The following is a 17,871-nucleotide window of genomic DNA, read 5'->3' on the forward strand; positions in this document are numbered from 1 at the left end:
TATTTAGCAGTAGTGGTGACAATGTTAATTTAAAATGTACCGGTATGCTGATGTCAAAATTAGTACATATCAGCTGGTGCTCTATATTTGTTATAGCACTTGAACCATTATGAAATGAGGTACTTTGCTCCTCTCAGTAGTGTTTGTTAGAAGATCCATCTGTCTTTGCTGTTAAACTGACAACGAAAAATTCCAATTTTAGCTGAGGTGCTTCTAGTTTATGAAACTCTATTCCTTGTTCTTTCAGTTTGGAGCAAGATGTGTTAAGCTTTCACAAACTGCTAAAGTCTGGATGTTTGAGCTTTTCCAATGTATGTATGATCTTTTTTTAGAAAATGTAGTTTTATTTTTAATTGATTTGGTTTTAGGTATATTGTTGTTGTTGTTTTATTTTGCTGTATTTCTGAATTTTTATTTTTCAGTTAAAAAGATAAAGAACCAGAATAAGTAAATAGAAAATTTGTCATTAGATGATAGGGGAGGCCAATTTCATTTTTCAAGAGCCAGGAACTTGACTGGTTCTTGGAATATTCATAATGGATATATGTATACAATGGAAATAATCCATACAATATATCTTATGGGGCTCATTTTTAAAAAGGATAGATGTCCAAAAGACAGCAGTTGGATGTCTTACTAGTCAAAACGTTCAAGTGGGTATTCTCAAAACAGACTTTCTGTTTTGTCTCCAGTGCATCCAAATCTTAAGGGGGCATGTTAGAGGCGTGTTTTGGGTAGGCTTAGGGCGGGCTTAGGACTTGGATGCTCATCAGGCCTAATGAAACCTTTAACAAAATTTTGGTCCTGGGCTTTTTTTTAGATGTTTGGAGATAGACCTGTTTTAAAAGCATCTAAATGCTGAAAAGGTGCCCCAAATTACCAGATAACCAATGGAGGGCTTAAGACATGACCCCCCCACCTCCCCCCCACTGGTCACCAACCTCCTCCCATCACCCAAAGATGTTAAAACAAAAATAGTACATTCTAGCCTGTAATACGAGGGGGTGCTGAAAAGTTCTTAGCCCATGCAGCAGTGGCATACTGATATACCCAAATTGTTGGTAGAAGTGGTTTATTGGTGGCACGTCAAAAGCACGTCAGTCATTCACGTGCCGACAATTGCACACCTACACCTGCCAACCGTACGAAAGCGCACCACCGGTTCTGCTGCTTTTATGCCTTACCTGTACCGTTCTGAGGGGGGGTGGGAAAACCCCCCACTACATTTATAATAGCTTGCACTCCCACTGAGGGGTGTTGGTGTGTGTGTGGTGGGGGGTAAACACCACACTACACTTAAAACTTCTGAACACTCCAACAGCGAGAAAATAGCCATTCCCCCCCCCCAACGGGAGCAGTTATAAGTGTACTGGTGGGTTCCGCCCCACCTCCCCTCAGAATGCTAATGGTAAGGTGTAAAAGCAGCAGAACCAGCTGTGTGCTTTCATCCTGCGCAGGTGTCAGCACGCAGCGGCGTGCCAATGTCCTGCGCGCTCTCCTCAGTGTACCTGTTTATTACATGCACATCAAGACAGATTTCTCTATCTGGGTATTTCCACAAATAGCTTTCAGTTCTGCATTTTCACAAAAAAAAATGGCACATAGGTACCCATTCCACAAAATGGCGTTTAGCTCTGCACAAAAACTGGTTTCAGTTCCGAGTATTCATTGAAGGAATACACATTGAAGTTTCTACTGCATTTACCTCAGGACATGAAGTTAAAAGGCAAGGGGGCTAGGGAAACCATGTTTGCTGAAGTTGTTTATCACGGTCACATCAGGACAGATTTCTCCGTCAGGGTATTCCACAAACCAGCTTTGCTTATTCGGTGATATTGTGCATTGCATTTACATTAGGTCATCAGATTTCATTTGCACAAAACTGCTTGCAGTTTTGATTATTCCTTGAAGGAATACACATCAAAGTTGTTTATTGTAGTTACCTCAGGATATCTGGCTGTGAACCAAAAGACTTGAGGTACTGATATTTTGCAGAAGTTGATACATCAGGACATTTTCTCCACCAGGGTATTTTCAGTTATGTATATTCATTAGAGAAATACACATCTGATTTGTATTGTGCATTTACATGAGCACATCATTTTGCATTTGCTTCAAACTGCCCTGTAGTTTTCATAGAAGGAAAATACAGTACTTCAAAGTTATCGCATTCACCTCAGGACAGCAGGTGCTCAGTCAAGGTATCTGCACAAATATGTTTTCAGTTCTGTGTGATCTTCAAAAGAAATGGTAAATTTAACATTTTACTTCTTATAAGTAAAGTGCAGACTTTTAAAGTTGTAAGCCGGAATATGCTGGCAAACATATACCTATTTCCCCGCATATAGGCCACCACTCTGCACAGGCCGCACCCATGTATAGGCTGCAGAAAAGGGCGGCCTATGTTTAAAAAACGGAAGATAAGCTGCCCCATGGTATTAGCCGCAGCTTATCTTCCTGTACCTCCCCTGCCTTTTAACATCATCCCCCCACCTCCACCCCGGGTGCCTTTATTGGAGCCCCCATCCATATTTAGTACTGCTTGAAATGTTTAATGTTTGCCTTATTTTGAAATTAAAAAAAAGTTTTGTGGAAATTATACGGTCTTATGGTCTGTCTTAACATTAACATTCCAAAAACTGAAAAATTCCAAAACCCAAAATATGCCTTGTCCCAAGGATTTTGGATAAAGGATCTTGTACCTATAGTACAATTCTGTGGCCATAATTAATCCACTCTTCTTCTGATTGTTGTGCCACACTCTCCATTGAACATCTACAGACTAGATGGGGGTAAGTGCTCACACACTAATTTTTATTAAAGGCTGTGTGCTGATGGCAATGTTAGTGCATGAGTGAAAAAGAAGTTCTCCTCAAATTATAACACCAAAAGAACACTGGCACAAAAAGAACACCACTCAAGAAAAGTTTAGTAACTGATAGGCAGAAGTCGCTGCTGAAGTACGCTATATTACAGAGGCAAAAGCCCTGAACAGTGTACGTAAAGTTACATCGTAAATGATCTCTTTCAATACACACACCAATCAGATTGTTTTAAATTGGGTCAGTGTCTAAAATATATAGAGTTAGAAAGTGTCCTGTGCCCAGATGTGCACCAAATTCCAACTCAAAATATAATCCAAATTAGTTTGACTGTTGGCTTCTCATGTCCAATGGGAATCCCATTTTGCCTACTGATTCAGGGATGTTCCTCAGCTCAAGCAGACTATTCTCTTCCTCCACATAGGGCACTGGCTGTTGCAAAATACTCAAATCTCAGGGCTTACCTAACGCACTGGGATTCCTTCCTTATACTGCACTGAAACGAACAAACCCGGTATCAAAAAAGGTATGACATCATCAAAAACAAGAACAAGCTTTATGAACAATATAGTTACATACAATATGTAAAAATTTCACTCAATTGAAAAAAATTCCTTAGCACAAAGAAACTCATGTAAAAAGATGGCAAATTTTCATCATTGTTATATAGAAAAGTTGGAACACGCTTAATTGAGCATCGAAGTAAAAGTGCACACTTAGACAATGACGGCTCCTATGCTAAGCTATTTTGTTCAGTTTTGGACATCTTTTTTCTGATATCAAATGGTTTGTCGTTGAAGCAGTCCTACCTTCTGCTAGAGGTGGCAATTATATACAACATGTGGCTTGTAGAGAACAATTTTGGATTCATTGTTTACAGACCATTAAACCCTTTAGTCCAAATGGTTTTGTTTAGTGGAATGCAATTATTTGACAATGATGATAATGTTCCATCTCTTCGCATGAGTTTCTTTGTGATAAGGAATTTTTCAGTTGGGTGAAATTTTTAGTTTGTATGCAACTATATTGTTTATAAAGTTTGTTCTTCTTTTTGATGATGTCATGTTTTTTAATCCTGGGTTTGTTAATTTCAGTGCAATACAAGGAGGGGATCTCAGTGCATTTGGTAAGCCCTAAGACTGAGTATTTTGCAACAGCCAGTTCTATCTATGTTATGGAAGAGAATGGTCTGCTTCAGCTGAGGAACGTCCTTGAAGCAGTAGATGAATTGGGGCTCTCGTCAAGACATGAGTAACCAGCAGTTGGACTAATTTCAATCACATTTTGAGTTGGAACTTGATGCAAATTTTGGTGCATCTCTAGCACTTCAAAGTTAAGTGAACAAGTTGTTTATTTGTTTGGGCACAGGACACTAAGGGCCTGATTCGGTATAGGACACCTGGTCTCAGTGGCCACCTAAGCGGCTTTTGAGAATCGCACATGGACATCCTGTACAGATGTCTAATGGACAGACGCCTAACCCCATTTAATCCCATCTAACCACCCCGATTCTCTAACCAACGTCTGTGTCACAGGCGCTGGTTAGAGAATTGTGTTGCTGCTGAGCTGATTGCGGCAAGGGAATTTCCCTGCTGCGATCAGCTTAGTGGCAACTGCAGTGGCAGGGAGCTCCCCCCCCCCATAAAGTCAGGCGACAGGAGGGATGCCCACTCCCACCCCCACCCGGCAACCGACCGAACTCCCACCCCCTGGCTATTCCCAGAATGCACTAGGATGGAGGCCTATGATTCTGGTTGGCACCTGAGCCAATCAAGGCCTTAGCCCCCCCTCCCGGGTGCATCCCAAGATGCACTGGGAAGGGGAAAGCCCGCTATTCTGTGGAGGTGGGCCTACCAGCCGGAAAGAGTAAACATCCTTCTGGCCAGCCTGTGAGAAATATGTATAGGGGGTCTGGGTGGGTTTGGAATGGTCGAGGTGGAGGTGGAGCATGTCTTCAGGGGGGCGGGTTCTGACAGCAGGGACTGGGAAACCCTTCTAGCGATCTTTGGGGGGGAGTGTTCCGGCAGGAGGAACTGGGCATCCCTCTTACCAGGGATGTTAAGCGGGGTGCCGGCAGGGAGGAGTGGGTATCCCTCCTGCCAGGGATGTTGCAGGGGGTGCCATTAGAAGGGATTGGTCATCTGGGAGTGGCATCTTGTGGGATTCCCTGCTGATCGTGGCAGGGGATTATGTTCATTGTTAGGGCTTTTACTAACTCCCCCCTTTACAAAACCATAGTGCAGGTTTTAGCGCCGGCCACTGCGGTAACAGCTCCAACGCTCATAAGAATCCGAGTCTCCAACAGAAAGCATCTAACTGGGCCTCCGCGTGTGTGGATCGCCAGACTAGATGGACCTAGGTCTGATCCGGTGAAGGCGTTTCTTATGTTCTATAAGTGTCAAAACTGTTACCACTGCAGCCAGCACTAAAAACCACACTACGGTTTTATAAAAGGGAGGGGGGGGGAAGATAGTATATTTGAACAGTGACTGCTACTTATCAGTTACTGAACTTTTCTCACTTTTCTTAAGTGATGTTCTTTTTTGCCAGTGTTCTTTTGGTGTTATAATTTAAGGAGATTTTGTATTTTACTTTTGAGTGTTATTCTCCTTTTTGGGACTTTTTGTTTGAAATTCCAAAAAATAGAAAATTGGCCATTTTCCAACTGTGAGAAAATGACCTTAGCGCAGGGATGGGTAAACTTTTTGACCCGTGGGCCACAATGAGTTCTTAAATTTGACAGAGGGGTTGGGCGACCGGGTGGGGGGGGGGCACGGTCTGATGCTGCAGGAGGAAACAGCACTCCCGTGGCTGCCAACCGCTGAATCCTCCTATGTCCTTGGTGCCCCATTGCCTCCTTCCTATGTCCTTGGTGCCCCTTCCTATGTCCTTAGTGCCCCAGTGCCTCCTTCCTATGCCCCCAGTGCCTCCTTCCTATATCCTTAATGCCCCACTGTCTCCTTACTATGTCCTTAGTGCCCCCTTCCTCCCCCCCAAGCCAACCTGCACTACTGCATTTAATCACTTCCCACCATCCCCTGAAGTCGCGCCAAAGCCTTCCTGCCCCCAAGCCGAACCGCCCCCGATTCCTCCTCCCCCCTCCCAGTCTGGCACCTGCCCATCTGTCCGTCCGCTCACTTTCCACCCGTCCGTCCTCTCATTGCCGCCGCTCGCCCACTATATTACTTACGGCCTCACTGATGCCGCAACGAATGGAAGGGCCAGGTGCGTACCGGCAAGCCTTCTCCCGACATCAATTCTATTGTAGGAGAGAAGGTCTGGGCCAGCCAATCCTGGACCTTCGCTCCAAAGTCAGAATTGACGTCGGGAGAAGGCTTGTGGGTACGTGCCTGGCCCTTCTCTTCGCAGCACCAGCAGGGCTGTAAGCAAATATAGTGGGTAACCGGCGGTAGCGAGCAGATGAATGGGCAGCCCAAGTACTGCACGTTTAGAAACCCTGCCTTATGCTGTAGATAAGGGCAAACTACAGCCTCCTCTGACGCCATGGGCCGGGTTAAAAAACTAAATGGGCCTGATTTGGCTCGCGGGCTGTAGTTTGCCCATGTCTGCCTTAGCGCATGGGTAATTCTTGTATAAGGCCAAATTTTTCCTACAGTTTTAGTAAAAGAACCCCTAAATGAGGTCTCAACAGCATCTTATATTGGGGTACCATCACCTCCTTTTTCTTACTGGCGATTCCTCTCCCTATATACAAACATCATGCTAACATAGTATTTGACGGCAGATAAAAACCCAAATGGCCCATCCAGTCTGCCCAACCTGATTCATTTTATATTTTTTCTTCTTAGCTATTTCTGGGCAAGAATCCAAAGCTGTACCCGATACTATGTTTGGGTTCCAACTGCTGAAATCTCCGTCAAAACCGACTTCAGCCCATCTACACCTTCCCATCCATTTAAGCCCTCCCCAGCCCATCCTCCCCCAAACGGCCATATACAGACACAGATCGTGCAAGTCTGCCCAGTACTGGCCTTAGTTCAATATTTAATATTATTTTCTGATTCTAAATCCTCTGTGTTCATCCCATGCTTCTTTGAACTCCGTCACCGTTTTCCTCTCCACCATCTCTCTTGGGAGCACATTCCAGGCATCTACCATTCTCTCTGTAAAGTAGAATTTCCTAACATTGCTCTTGAATCTACCATCCCTCAACCTCAAATTATGTCCTCTGGTTTTACCATTTTCCTTTTTCTGTAAAAGATTTTGTTCTACGTTAATATCCTTCAAGTATTTGAACGTCTGAATCATATCTCCCCTGTTCCTCCTTTCCTCTAGGGTATATATATTCAGTACTTCCAGTCTCTCCTCATACGACTTCTGGCGCAAGCCTCCTATCATTTTCGTCGCCCTCCTCTGGACCGCTTCAAGTCTTCTTACGTCCTTCGCTAGATACGGTCTCTAAAACTGAAGATAATACTCCATGTGGGGCTTCACCAACGACCTATACAGGGGCATCAACACCTTCTTCCTTCTACTGACTACGCCTCTGTTTATATAGCCTTCTGGAGGCAGCCACCGCCTTGTCACACTGTTTTTTCGCCTTTTGATCTTCGGACACCTATCACCCCAAGATCCCTCTCCCCATCCATGCATATCAGCTTCTCACCTCCCAGCATATAAGGCTCCTTCCGATTATTAATCCCCAAATGCATTACTCTGCATTTCTTTGCATAGACCATTCCTCTAATTTTTGCAGATCCTTTTTCATATTTTACGCTCCCTCTTCGGTGTCTACCCTGTTACAAATCTTGGTATCATCTGCAAAAAGGCAAACTTTTCCTTCTAACTCATCAGTAATGTTACTCACAAACATATTGAACAGGATCGGTCCCAGCACCGAACCCTGAGGGACTCCACTACTCACCTTTCCTTCCTCCGAGCGACTTCCATTAACCACCACCCTCTGGCGTCTGTCTGACAGCCAGTTTCTAACCCAGTTAACCACTTTGGGTCCTAACTTCAGCCCTTCAAGTTTGTTCAACAGCCTCCTATGAGGAAATGTATCAAAGGATTTGCTGAAATCTAAGTAAATTATATCTAGAATATGTCCTCGATCCAGCTCTCCGGTCACCCAATCAAAAAATTCAATCAGATTCGTTTGGCATGATTTACCTTTTGTAAAGCCATGTTGCCTCGGATCTTGTAACCTATTAGAGCCAAGGAAGTACACTATCATTTCTTTCAGCAACACTTCCATTATTTTTCCAACAACCGAAGTGAGGCTCACCGGCCTGTAGTTTCCCGCTTCATCCCTGTACCCACTTTTGTGAATAGGGACCACATCCGCTCTCCTCCAGTCCCCAGGAACCACTCCCATCTCCAGAGATTTGTTGAACAAGTCTTTAATAGGACTTGCCAGAACCTCTCTGAGCTCCCTCAGTATCCTGGGATGGATCCCATCCGGTTCCATCGCTATGTCCACCTTCAGTTTTTCAAGTTGCTCATAAACACTCTCCTCCGTGAACAGCGCAGAATCTACTCCATTTTCTCGTGTTACTTTGCCAGACAATCTCAGTCCTTCTCCAGAATTTTCTTCCGTGAACACAGAACAGAAGTATTTGTTTAGCACATTTGCTTTTTCCTCATCACTCTCCACATATCGGTTCCCAGCATCTTTTAGTTTAGCAATTCCATTTTTTATCTTCCTCCTTTCACTAATATATCAGAAAAAAATTTGTCTCCCTTTTTTACATTTTTAGCCATTTGTTCTTCCGCCTGCACTTTTGCCAGACGTATCTCTCTCTTGGCTTCTTTCAGCTTCCCCCAGTAGTCCTTTCTGCACTCCTCTTCTTGGTTTTTGTTATATTTCATGAACGCCAACTCTTTCGGCTTTATTTTCTCCGCCACTAGTTTGGAGAACCATATCTGTTTCCTTTTTCTCTTGTTTTTATTTATTTTCTTCACATAAAGGTCCGTATCCATTTTTATCTCTCCTTTCAGTTTAAACCACTGTTTTTCCACTTCTCTTATGTCCTCCCATCCTAACAGCTCTTTCTTCAGGTACTCTCCCATTTCATTAAAGTCTGTGCGTTTGAAATCTAGAACTTTAAGTATCATGCGGCCGCTCTCCAATTTAGCCGTTATATCAAACCAAACTGTTTGATGATCGCTACTTCCCAGGTTAGCACTCACTCGAACATTAGAGATACTCTCTCCATTTGTGAGGGCCAGATCCAATATCGCTTTTTCCCTTGTGGGTTCCATCACCATTTGTCTGAGCAGAGCCTCTTGAAAGGCATCCACAATCTCCCTACTTCTTTCCGATTCCACAGACGGAACATTCCAGTCCGCATCCAGCAGGTTGAAATCTCCCAACAGCAGCACCTCCTCTTTCCTTCCAAACTTTTGGATATCCACAATCAGATCCTTATCAATTTGTTGCGATTGAGTCGGAGGTCTGTAGACTATACTCATGTAAATAGAAGTTCCATCTTCTCTTTTCAGAATGATCCATATCGCTTCTTCCTCTCCCCAGATCTCTTGCATTTTGGTCGCTTGGATATTGATCTTTACATAGAGAGCTACTCCTCCACCTTTTGACCATCTCTGTCCTTCCTAAAAAGATTATATCCTGGTATGTTTACATCCCATCCATGGAATTCACTGAACCATGTCTCTGTGATAGCGACAATATCCAGATCTGCCTCTAACATCAGGGCTTGCAGATCATGAACTTTGTTGCTTAGACTCCAAGCATTTGTGGTCATTGCTTTCCAGCTATTTTTCAGCAGTAATCTCCTTTTTTGTATAGATTTTTGTTTCGTTTCACTTTCTGTTGCAATGCAAAGAAATGAGTTGCTGATATTGTTTACGTTGCAATCTTTACTACCTCACATCATTTCTTTTGCCGGGGGTGGTCTCTATAATTGTCCTTCATATATACATCACCCCCATATTCTAGTTTAAATGCCTAGAAACATAGGGCTCCTTTTACTAGGCTGCGTTAGGGCTTTAACACGCGGAATAGCGTGCGCTACAATGCCACGTGCACTAGACGCTAACGCCAGCATTGAGCTGGCATTAGTTCCAGCCACATAGCACGGGGTTAGCGCACGCTAATCTGCTGTGTGCACTAAAAACACTAGCGCACCTTAGTAAAAGGAGCCCATATTGTCTAAATTTCTCCGCAAGATTTCTTTATCTTGCTGTAGTAATATGTAGCCCATCAGTGCAATATAGCTTCTTGTCCTTCCACGTATTTCCCCATCCTCCTATGTACCTGAAGCCTTCTTGATGACACCAGGTTTTGAGCCATCTATTAAAATCCTCTGTGTTTTTTACTCTTTGCTCTCCCTTTCCATATGCAGGCAGTATTTCAGAAAAAGCTACAGTCTTTACAAAAGGTTTCAAGTCCTCACCAAGCTCCCGAAAAGTTTTCTGTGCTGCAAGTGTGGAGTTGTTGGCTTTCTGTGTTGCAAGTGTGGAGTTGTTCCCAGATGGATAACAACATCAGTGCTAAAATCCTTAGTTTCTTCCTTAATTATAGTCTGTATTTGCCTGGAACTCCTGGTAGCTGAGGATCCTGGAAGACATTTCACTATTTTGGTCTCCTTGCCTTGTGTTCCAAGGTTAATGCCTCTGATGATGGAATCCCCCAACAGTAATAGTTTTCTGTTTTTGGCTTTTTTATTTGTGCTTAGGATGCGCTTGTTCTCTTGAGTTATCTTCATTGGTTCCAGTCCCACCTCCCTTCTGTTTTCTTGAGTATCGCAGTGCACTAGTGGAGTGAAGGAATTCTGTAGAGGTAATATTTGTGAAGGTAGATGTTTCTGTGTTACATGTCACAGTCTTCCTGAGCCTACTGTGACCCATTTATTCCTGGGCTGTTTTATTCTTTGAGGTAAAGGTGGTAAGTTGGTATGATTTTGTGGAGTGATGGAAGCTGCTTTAATTGTATTCAATTCCTGTTTAAGTTTGCAGAGCTCCTCCTTAATACTAGCAAGTTGAAGACAGATGGGGCAAGCCTTAAGCCTCCAAATAGTGTGTCTTGGAATTAAAGCACCACAGTGATTGCATAGAATAAAGGTCATCTTGACTGGTTGTGAAGTGACTTGATTTGAGTAGTCCTGATTATTTGGTTCTCTATATATGAGCAGTGATCCCTGGGGTGGGTGGTACTATAAGTCTTACCCTTATTCCTATGAAGAGGAAGAGGAAATAAGATTTAACAGAGGACAGAGAAGGGTTTATTTTTTTATTTTTGTAAGTAAAAAAACAGGGAGGAAGAGAAGAGAAATTAAGCAGATATATGCTGAAAAACAGTGAAAAGAGCAGAATATGAAATTCTGAGTAACTTAGCTTTTAGAAGTTCACAGGGCAGTCTTGTTCACAGCACTGTCCCAAAGATAATGCAGTTAACCATCCTTCTTGCTTTCACCTTGGCCTTTTCTACCTTGTCTTATTAGGCCACCTTACGTACTATCCATTCAATCGTGTCCAACCCTTAGATACTCTGTAGGCCAATCCTCGCCATGCTTTCCTTAGCCAGCTCAAAGTGTCGGAAGGGTGGCAACATATAACATACCAACTGTGGCGGTCGTGTGGCTAAATACTATGAGGTGGGGAAAGACCTGGTGACTTACCCCATAAAACCTTCACTATGAAACTCTATGGATCAAAATATGTTTGGACACCTTAAGATCATCAAATACGATCCCACTCACATCCCACTCCTGTACTGTTCCTGTGGGGTTTTGCAACCCTACATTTTTCTTTGAGGTCCTATGAATAAAGTATCATCCTATTTTCTTTTTTCTTTCTATTTGTAACCTAGTCAAATGTTGTAACTTAAGGTTGTTACATACCTTGGGTATATCCAAACCTTGGGGAGATGTAGAAGCAATATCATGGTGGTGCTGAAAATCATATAAGAAAGAACAAGAACAGGTTTAATTGTAAATAAAGAGGGAAAAGAATAGGAAAGTCAGAGGTTACTAATGTAATATATCAGTGGCATTTTACCATTGGCAAGGGTTCCTGTAAGACTTTATCAATAGCAGCACAGACTTCTTCAGTTTGCTGCCTGAGCTGTGCAGGGGAATACAACTGTGAAATGAAACCAATTACCTGTGTTAGTTGTGTACTTCAGTATTTCAAGGAAACAAAACAATCAGATGATATCCTTACCTGAGAATGTGTGTCCATTTTGTCTGTTTCAATGTCATCTAGCGTTTTCACTGGTTCATCTAATGCCTGGTGAAAAAAGAATGTCTTTGCTTTTGAACAGACTAATAATACATTGCATAAAAAATAAATAGTACATGGTTGTATGTTTGTTTGTTTTTTTCACTTGATTTATCATTGTAAGTTGATTATCCACCATACGCAAATAGAGTTCAAAAATAAACTTATTGTTTCTAATTTTAAAAATCTCTGTACCCAAAATATCCATGGCTGAATCTAACCATATAGAGATTTTGTTTTGTCTTGGTTAAACTTTAACCAAAAATTTGAAGCTCGATGTTCTCTGACCTCTAAACTTTTTTTGAATGCCACTTATTTCAGTAGTATCCTTGGATACTGGCACTGATATCTTAATATCATCTGCATAAATAAATGTTCAACATTTCAGTCTGTCAAGAGCCTTCCCCAAGGGTTGCAACAAAAGTTGAACAAAATTGGTGAAAGCCGTGAACCCTATGGAACACAAGTAAGATACCATGAATCAGACAGAACCTCTGCATTTTCACTCTATACCAATGTTCAGTCAAGAAATTTTTAAACCAACTCAACACAGCATCCTGCATACCAAACCAATCTAACATTAACAATAATAATTCATGGTCTACAAGAGGGGTGCCCAATAGGTCAATCACGATCGACCGGTAGATCACCAAGGCAAAGTGAGTCGATCGCAGAGCCCATCCCAGGCTCAGTGATAGACTCACTTTGCCTTGGCGATCTACCGGGCCGAACAGCCTTCCTCTCCCCGACGTCAATTCTGCCTTCGGAGAGGAAGTTCAGGCCAGCCAATTGCTGCCTGGCTGGGCCGGAACTTCCTCTCCGACGGCAGAATTGAAGTCAGGGAGAGGAATGCTGGTCGGCCTGATGCAGGGAGAGCTTGGGGCAGCGGCGGCTTTGGGGCCTGTTCCCCGATGGCGGCGGCGGCTTGGGGGCCTGTTCCCCACTGGCGGCGGCAGTGGCTTGGGGGAGGGCATGAAGAAAGAAAGAAAGGGGGCCGGCAGGGAGACAGAAGGAAAGAAGGGAAACAGAAAAAAAGAAAGGGGGCATGAAGAGAGAAAAAAAGAAAGGGAGGCAGGGAGAAAGAAAGGGCAGGGAGAGAGGAAGAAAAAGTTGGGGGAGGGAATGAGGTCTGGAGGAGAGGAAGCATTCAGGCTGAAAGCAGGGAAGAAAGATTGGATGCTTAGTCAGAAGAAGAAAGTGCAACCAGAGACTCATGAAATCACCAGACAACAAAGGTAAGAAAAATGATTTTATTTTAAATTTAGTGATCAAAATGTGTCTGAATTTATATCTGCTGTATATATTTTGCACTATGGCTCCCTTTTACTAAACCACAATAGCGTTTTTTAGCGCAGGGAGCCTATGAGCATCGAGAGCAGCGCAGGGCATTCAGCACAGCTTCTTGCGCTAAAAACCACTATTGCGGTTTAGTAAAAAGGGAGGGGTTATATTTGTCTATTTTTGTATGGTTGTTACTGAGGTGACAGTGCATAGAGTCATCTGCCTTGACCTCTTTGAAAAACCCCCAGAATATGAATGATAACATTTTCTCAGCGTACAGTGTGCTTTGTGTTGGGTTTTTTTTTTTATTATTTTATCGTTGGTAGATCATTTTGACTTGGTCATTTTAAAAGTAGCTCGCAAGCCCAAAAAGTGTGGGCACCCCTGGTCTACAAGAACAATAGCACTTGATAAATTAAATTCAACAATAGAACATTGACCTTGACTAAGTAAATATTTCCCAAGAGACCTTGACTAAGTAAATATTTCCCAAGAGCTATCAGGCCCCTAAGATAGTTTTGGTACTATGACCTTTACAGAATCCCAAATGAGGCAGCAGGTCTGTAATTTGACACCTCCTGTAGATTTCCATTAACATTTTTTGGGTATCGGGGTTAAAACAATATCTCCACCACTGTCAGGTCAGAGCACATTTCATTATACTTGCAGGACAAGTATCTAAGTACAAGTAGTTTTTTTGGCATAATTTCTTATTAATGTTTTATCCTATCCACAGGGTTATCCAAAAACTCTTCTTTAAGATCTGATATACTGTATGTCGTGCTTCTAAAGAACCTGGCCAACTCACTTCAAAAAATAGGAGAAGAATTTTCAGGCCTAATCAAATAGTCTATGTTCATTAATGAATTAATAATCTTAAATGCTGTTTTCAAATCTAATGTTTCAGGGCTGATTAATTTTGAATAATATATCAGAGCTTATCAAACTGTGAGTAGGGACCCTAAATTAATTCACAAATCCCATGTTTAGGATTTCAGTCTAAGTGGGCAATCCATAGATGCATCATTATTCTGTACTTTCAAGTGTCACAGTTTTTTCTGGCTGCAATCATGGGACACAGCCATAGAAAGATTGGGAAGCATTGACATAAATCTTATCTCCTCAGCTATGCTTTTTTTGTGTTTTAATCATCTCTTAAGATAAGTGCTAAAACAGCTTTATCTATACAATGTGGAATTAGATTATAATATAGGCAGTCCCCAGATTACGTGGGGAGTGTGAGGTGCATTGGTTAGAGCTACAGCCCCAGCACCCTGGGGTTGTGGATTCAAATCCTACATTTCTCCTTGTGACCCTGGGCAGGTCACTTAATCCCCCAGTGCCCCAGGTACATTAGATAGAGTGTGAGCCCACCAGGACAGATAGGGAAAAATGCTTGAGTACCCAAATAATTTGTAATCCACATAGAATTGTAGGATATGCAGAATATAAATAAAGCTGTTCTTAAGTCAGATTTGTATGTAACTCAGAACTTATAGATTTTAAGATTTTTGTTGCTTACCTCTGCTCCCAGCTGACAAAAAAGCCAACTGTCCCTACCAGGGTTCCCTCTAATGTACAACATGTACAATCACACACTGTTCTTAATGTGGCCATGCAATAAGAACATAAGAAATGCCGCTGCTGGGTCCATCATGTCCAGCAGTGCCCTCTCGTTCTCCCTACCTCGGAGAGGGTGAACAACCTGTCCTTATCTACTAAGTCTATCCCCTTCAGTACCTTGAATGTTTTGATCATGTCCCCTCTCAATCTCCTCTGTTCGAGATCTTTTGCTGTAAGGCAGCTCCTTCAACCCCTTAACCATCTTAGTCACTCTTTTCTGGACCCTTTCGAGTAGTACCGTGACTTTCTTCATGTACGGCGACCAGTGCTATACGCAGTACTCCAGGTGAGGGCGCACCATGGCCTGGTACAGTGGCATGATAACCTTCTCCGATCTTTTTGTGAACCTCTTCTTTATCATTCCTAGCATTCTGTTCATCACCGTGAACTTAAAGATGAAAGTTAAAGAGAAAAATCCCCAGCGGTCAAGTGGTCTAGAGCAGGGGTAGGCAATTCCAGTCCTCGAGAGCCGGAGCCAGGACAGGTTTTCAGGATATCCACAATAAATATGCATGAGATAAATTTGCATCTCAAGGAGGCAGTGCATGCAAATCCATCTCATACATATTCATTGTAGATATCCTGAAAACCTGACCTGGATCCGGCTCTCGAGGACCGGAATTGCTTACCCCTGGTCTAGAGTATGTGCAATGGAAAATCAGAAAATTTCAAAACTATTCACAGTGTACCAAGATGCAGAAGTGCACATCTATGCTCATGAATCAACACTGACTGACCTTCTGCTCCAGAAGCAAAGTGTTTGTAGGAATAGCAGCCAGCGCTTTGTAGCTAGACTTGATCTTGTATTCCTGGTAAGACCAAAGGCAGATATTGGGGGAGAATGGAGAAAAGTTTAACAGAAATAATGATTAGCATTAAAATTGTTCCTAAGAAGCTAACGTGTCAAACCTCAAACCAGTTCTCTGAGGGGATAATAAGCAATCAGAAATAAGGTATGCATGTGTTAGCACACTTGCAGATATTTGCATGCACAAATTCTCATTTTCAAATCCATAGGTCTGTAGAAATTATGCAAAATTGCTAAAAAGCTGAAAACTGATCAAATCAGCTCACCAATGATTTTGCATTAACAAAACTTGCTAATTTCAAAATTTGCTGATTTCTCACAAAATTTAATACAGCTCAGCTTTTTTGGCAATAAAATCAATGACTTTGCACAGGCTTTCTTGCAAAGAAAATACCATGCATTTTATAAACATTTAAATGATTTGTCACCACAAGAAAAATTCAGCAAAACATTTGGTATTTGATAAATTGACCTCATATTTAGGGCACTGTCATCTCAAAGTAGGGACATTGGATCATTTGTTGTACTATTGTCCTTTGATACTTAAATTTTGGAGATCCATCAGGGATCAAGTGAACAAAATATTGGAAAATCCAGTGGCACTGACGTACGATACCATCTTATTTGGTACATTAATGAGGACTAAAAGCCAAATATCTTCTTGTAACAACAAACTTCTTTTTATAATGACAGGAGTTGCCATACAACATATCTTGAGGAATTGGAAAAACTGGGATCGGTTAACTTATCCTTTTTGGTGGGAATCTGTATGTCATATTTTTAAAATGGAACATCTGATGGCTATACAACAGGGACATTATAGGAAATTTCTGGATGCTTGGGAACCATTGACTAAATTCTGTATGGATTGTTGTTTGGATTTTATAGCCCTTTAAACATACACATCCGGGGTGGGAAGGAGGGGGGGTTGCATTGAAATCTTGAATTGAGAAATTTATGGATTGATTCTATGTATTTCTTTTCTTGATTATTAGGTGGGAGGGAAGGGTAAAATTTATTGCTCATTTATATCTGTAAGGTCAATGTGCTTTTCTTGTACCATTATATGTATCTGTGGTTTTTGTTTTTTTGCACAATTGTAGTTTGGAAATTTAAATATTTTTTAAAAAATATATTTAGGGCCCCTTTTACAAAGCCAGAGTAGTGATGCTGCCACAGTAAATGCACCAAAGCCCATTCATTTCCTGATCAGCAACCATGTGAGAACAAGATTCCCAAATCCTAGAAGAATCAAGTACAAAACTATTCACTCTGCAACCTTTCCATACCTGGCAGCAAAATAGTGGAATCCTTTACTGGCACAATTAAGCACCCACCCTACTAAAACTTTTAAAAAGGCCTAAAAACCTATCTATTTGGAAAATATAGGCTATGGCAACCAGAAACCAAACAAGAAACAAATCACCTCTCCTATCTTGATAGATGACCAAGCTCCCTATTCCATACCAGAATACATAATATCAAGACTACAACATCAGAAATAGTCAATCTTCTCTCCAACCATATGCCATAATCATATGCCTACATGAACACAAACCAAGTTATCTGTGTCATGAACCCTAATAAAATAATGTTCACTAATATGCCCCAGAAGGAGTTCAATGCGATTTACAATTTTGAAGAGCCTGAATTTGGCCAGGCTCTTCAAAATTGTAAATCGCATTGAACTCCTTCTGGGGCATATTAGTGATCCATAAATACTAATGTAATGTAATGTAATATCCCTGCCAGACCTAGGATAATCTTTCATTGCTATTGGTTTGCCCAGGGGTGGGGAACGAGGGCCACAATCCAGTCAGGTTTTCAGGATTTCCCCAATGAATATGCATGAGATTTCTTTGCATATAATGGAGACAGCATGCAAATAGATCTCATGCATATTCATTGGGGAAATCCTAAAACATGACTAGATTGTGGCCCCACCCTTGGGTTTGCCCGTAATAGCCAACGCTATAGTGCCAGCCATCTTCTCTCCCTAAGTCTGAGAATGAATTTAACATCAATAATATGCATTTTTACTTGACTTTGGCCCCCTTTTATCAAGTGATAGAGTATTTTAGCATCAGCTGGCATGGTAAATGCTCCAATGCTCAAAGGAATTGAATGAGCATC

At 42.0% G+C, this 17,871-nt stretch overlaps 1 protein-coding gene across 4 annotated transcripts in view; it reads right to left on the reverse strand.

The window, feature by feature from the left end:
• Window positions 1–17,871, reverse strand: part of MLIP (muscular LMNA interacting protein) — a 163,924-nt gene that overhangs the window by 43,275 nt on the left and 102,778 nt on the right. For all 4 annotated transcript variants that reach the window (XM_033939978.1, XM_033939975.1, XM_033939974.1 and 1 more), the window contains 4 exons: window positions 15,668–15,739; window positions 11,970–12,035; window positions 11,805–11,888; window positions 11,648–11,698 (listed from right to left, as the gene is read on the reverse strand). In XM_033939978.1, coding sequence (XP_033795869.1) covers window positions 11,648–11,698; window positions 11,805–11,888; window positions 11,970–12,035; window positions 15,668–15,739 — 273 coding nt within the window. The remainder of the gene's footprint in view (window positions 1–11,647; window positions 11,699–11,804; window positions 11,889–11,969; window positions 12,036–15,667; window positions 15,740–17,871) is intronic.

This window comes from Geotrypetes seraphini, chromosome 3 (assembly GCF_902459505.1).
Source record: "Geotrypetes seraphini chromosome 3, aGeoSer1.1, whole genome shotgun sequence".
Classification (NCBI taxonomy): domain Eukaryota; kingdom Metazoa; phylum Chordata; class Amphibia; order Gymnophiona; family Dermophiidae; genus Geotrypetes; species Geotrypetes seraphini.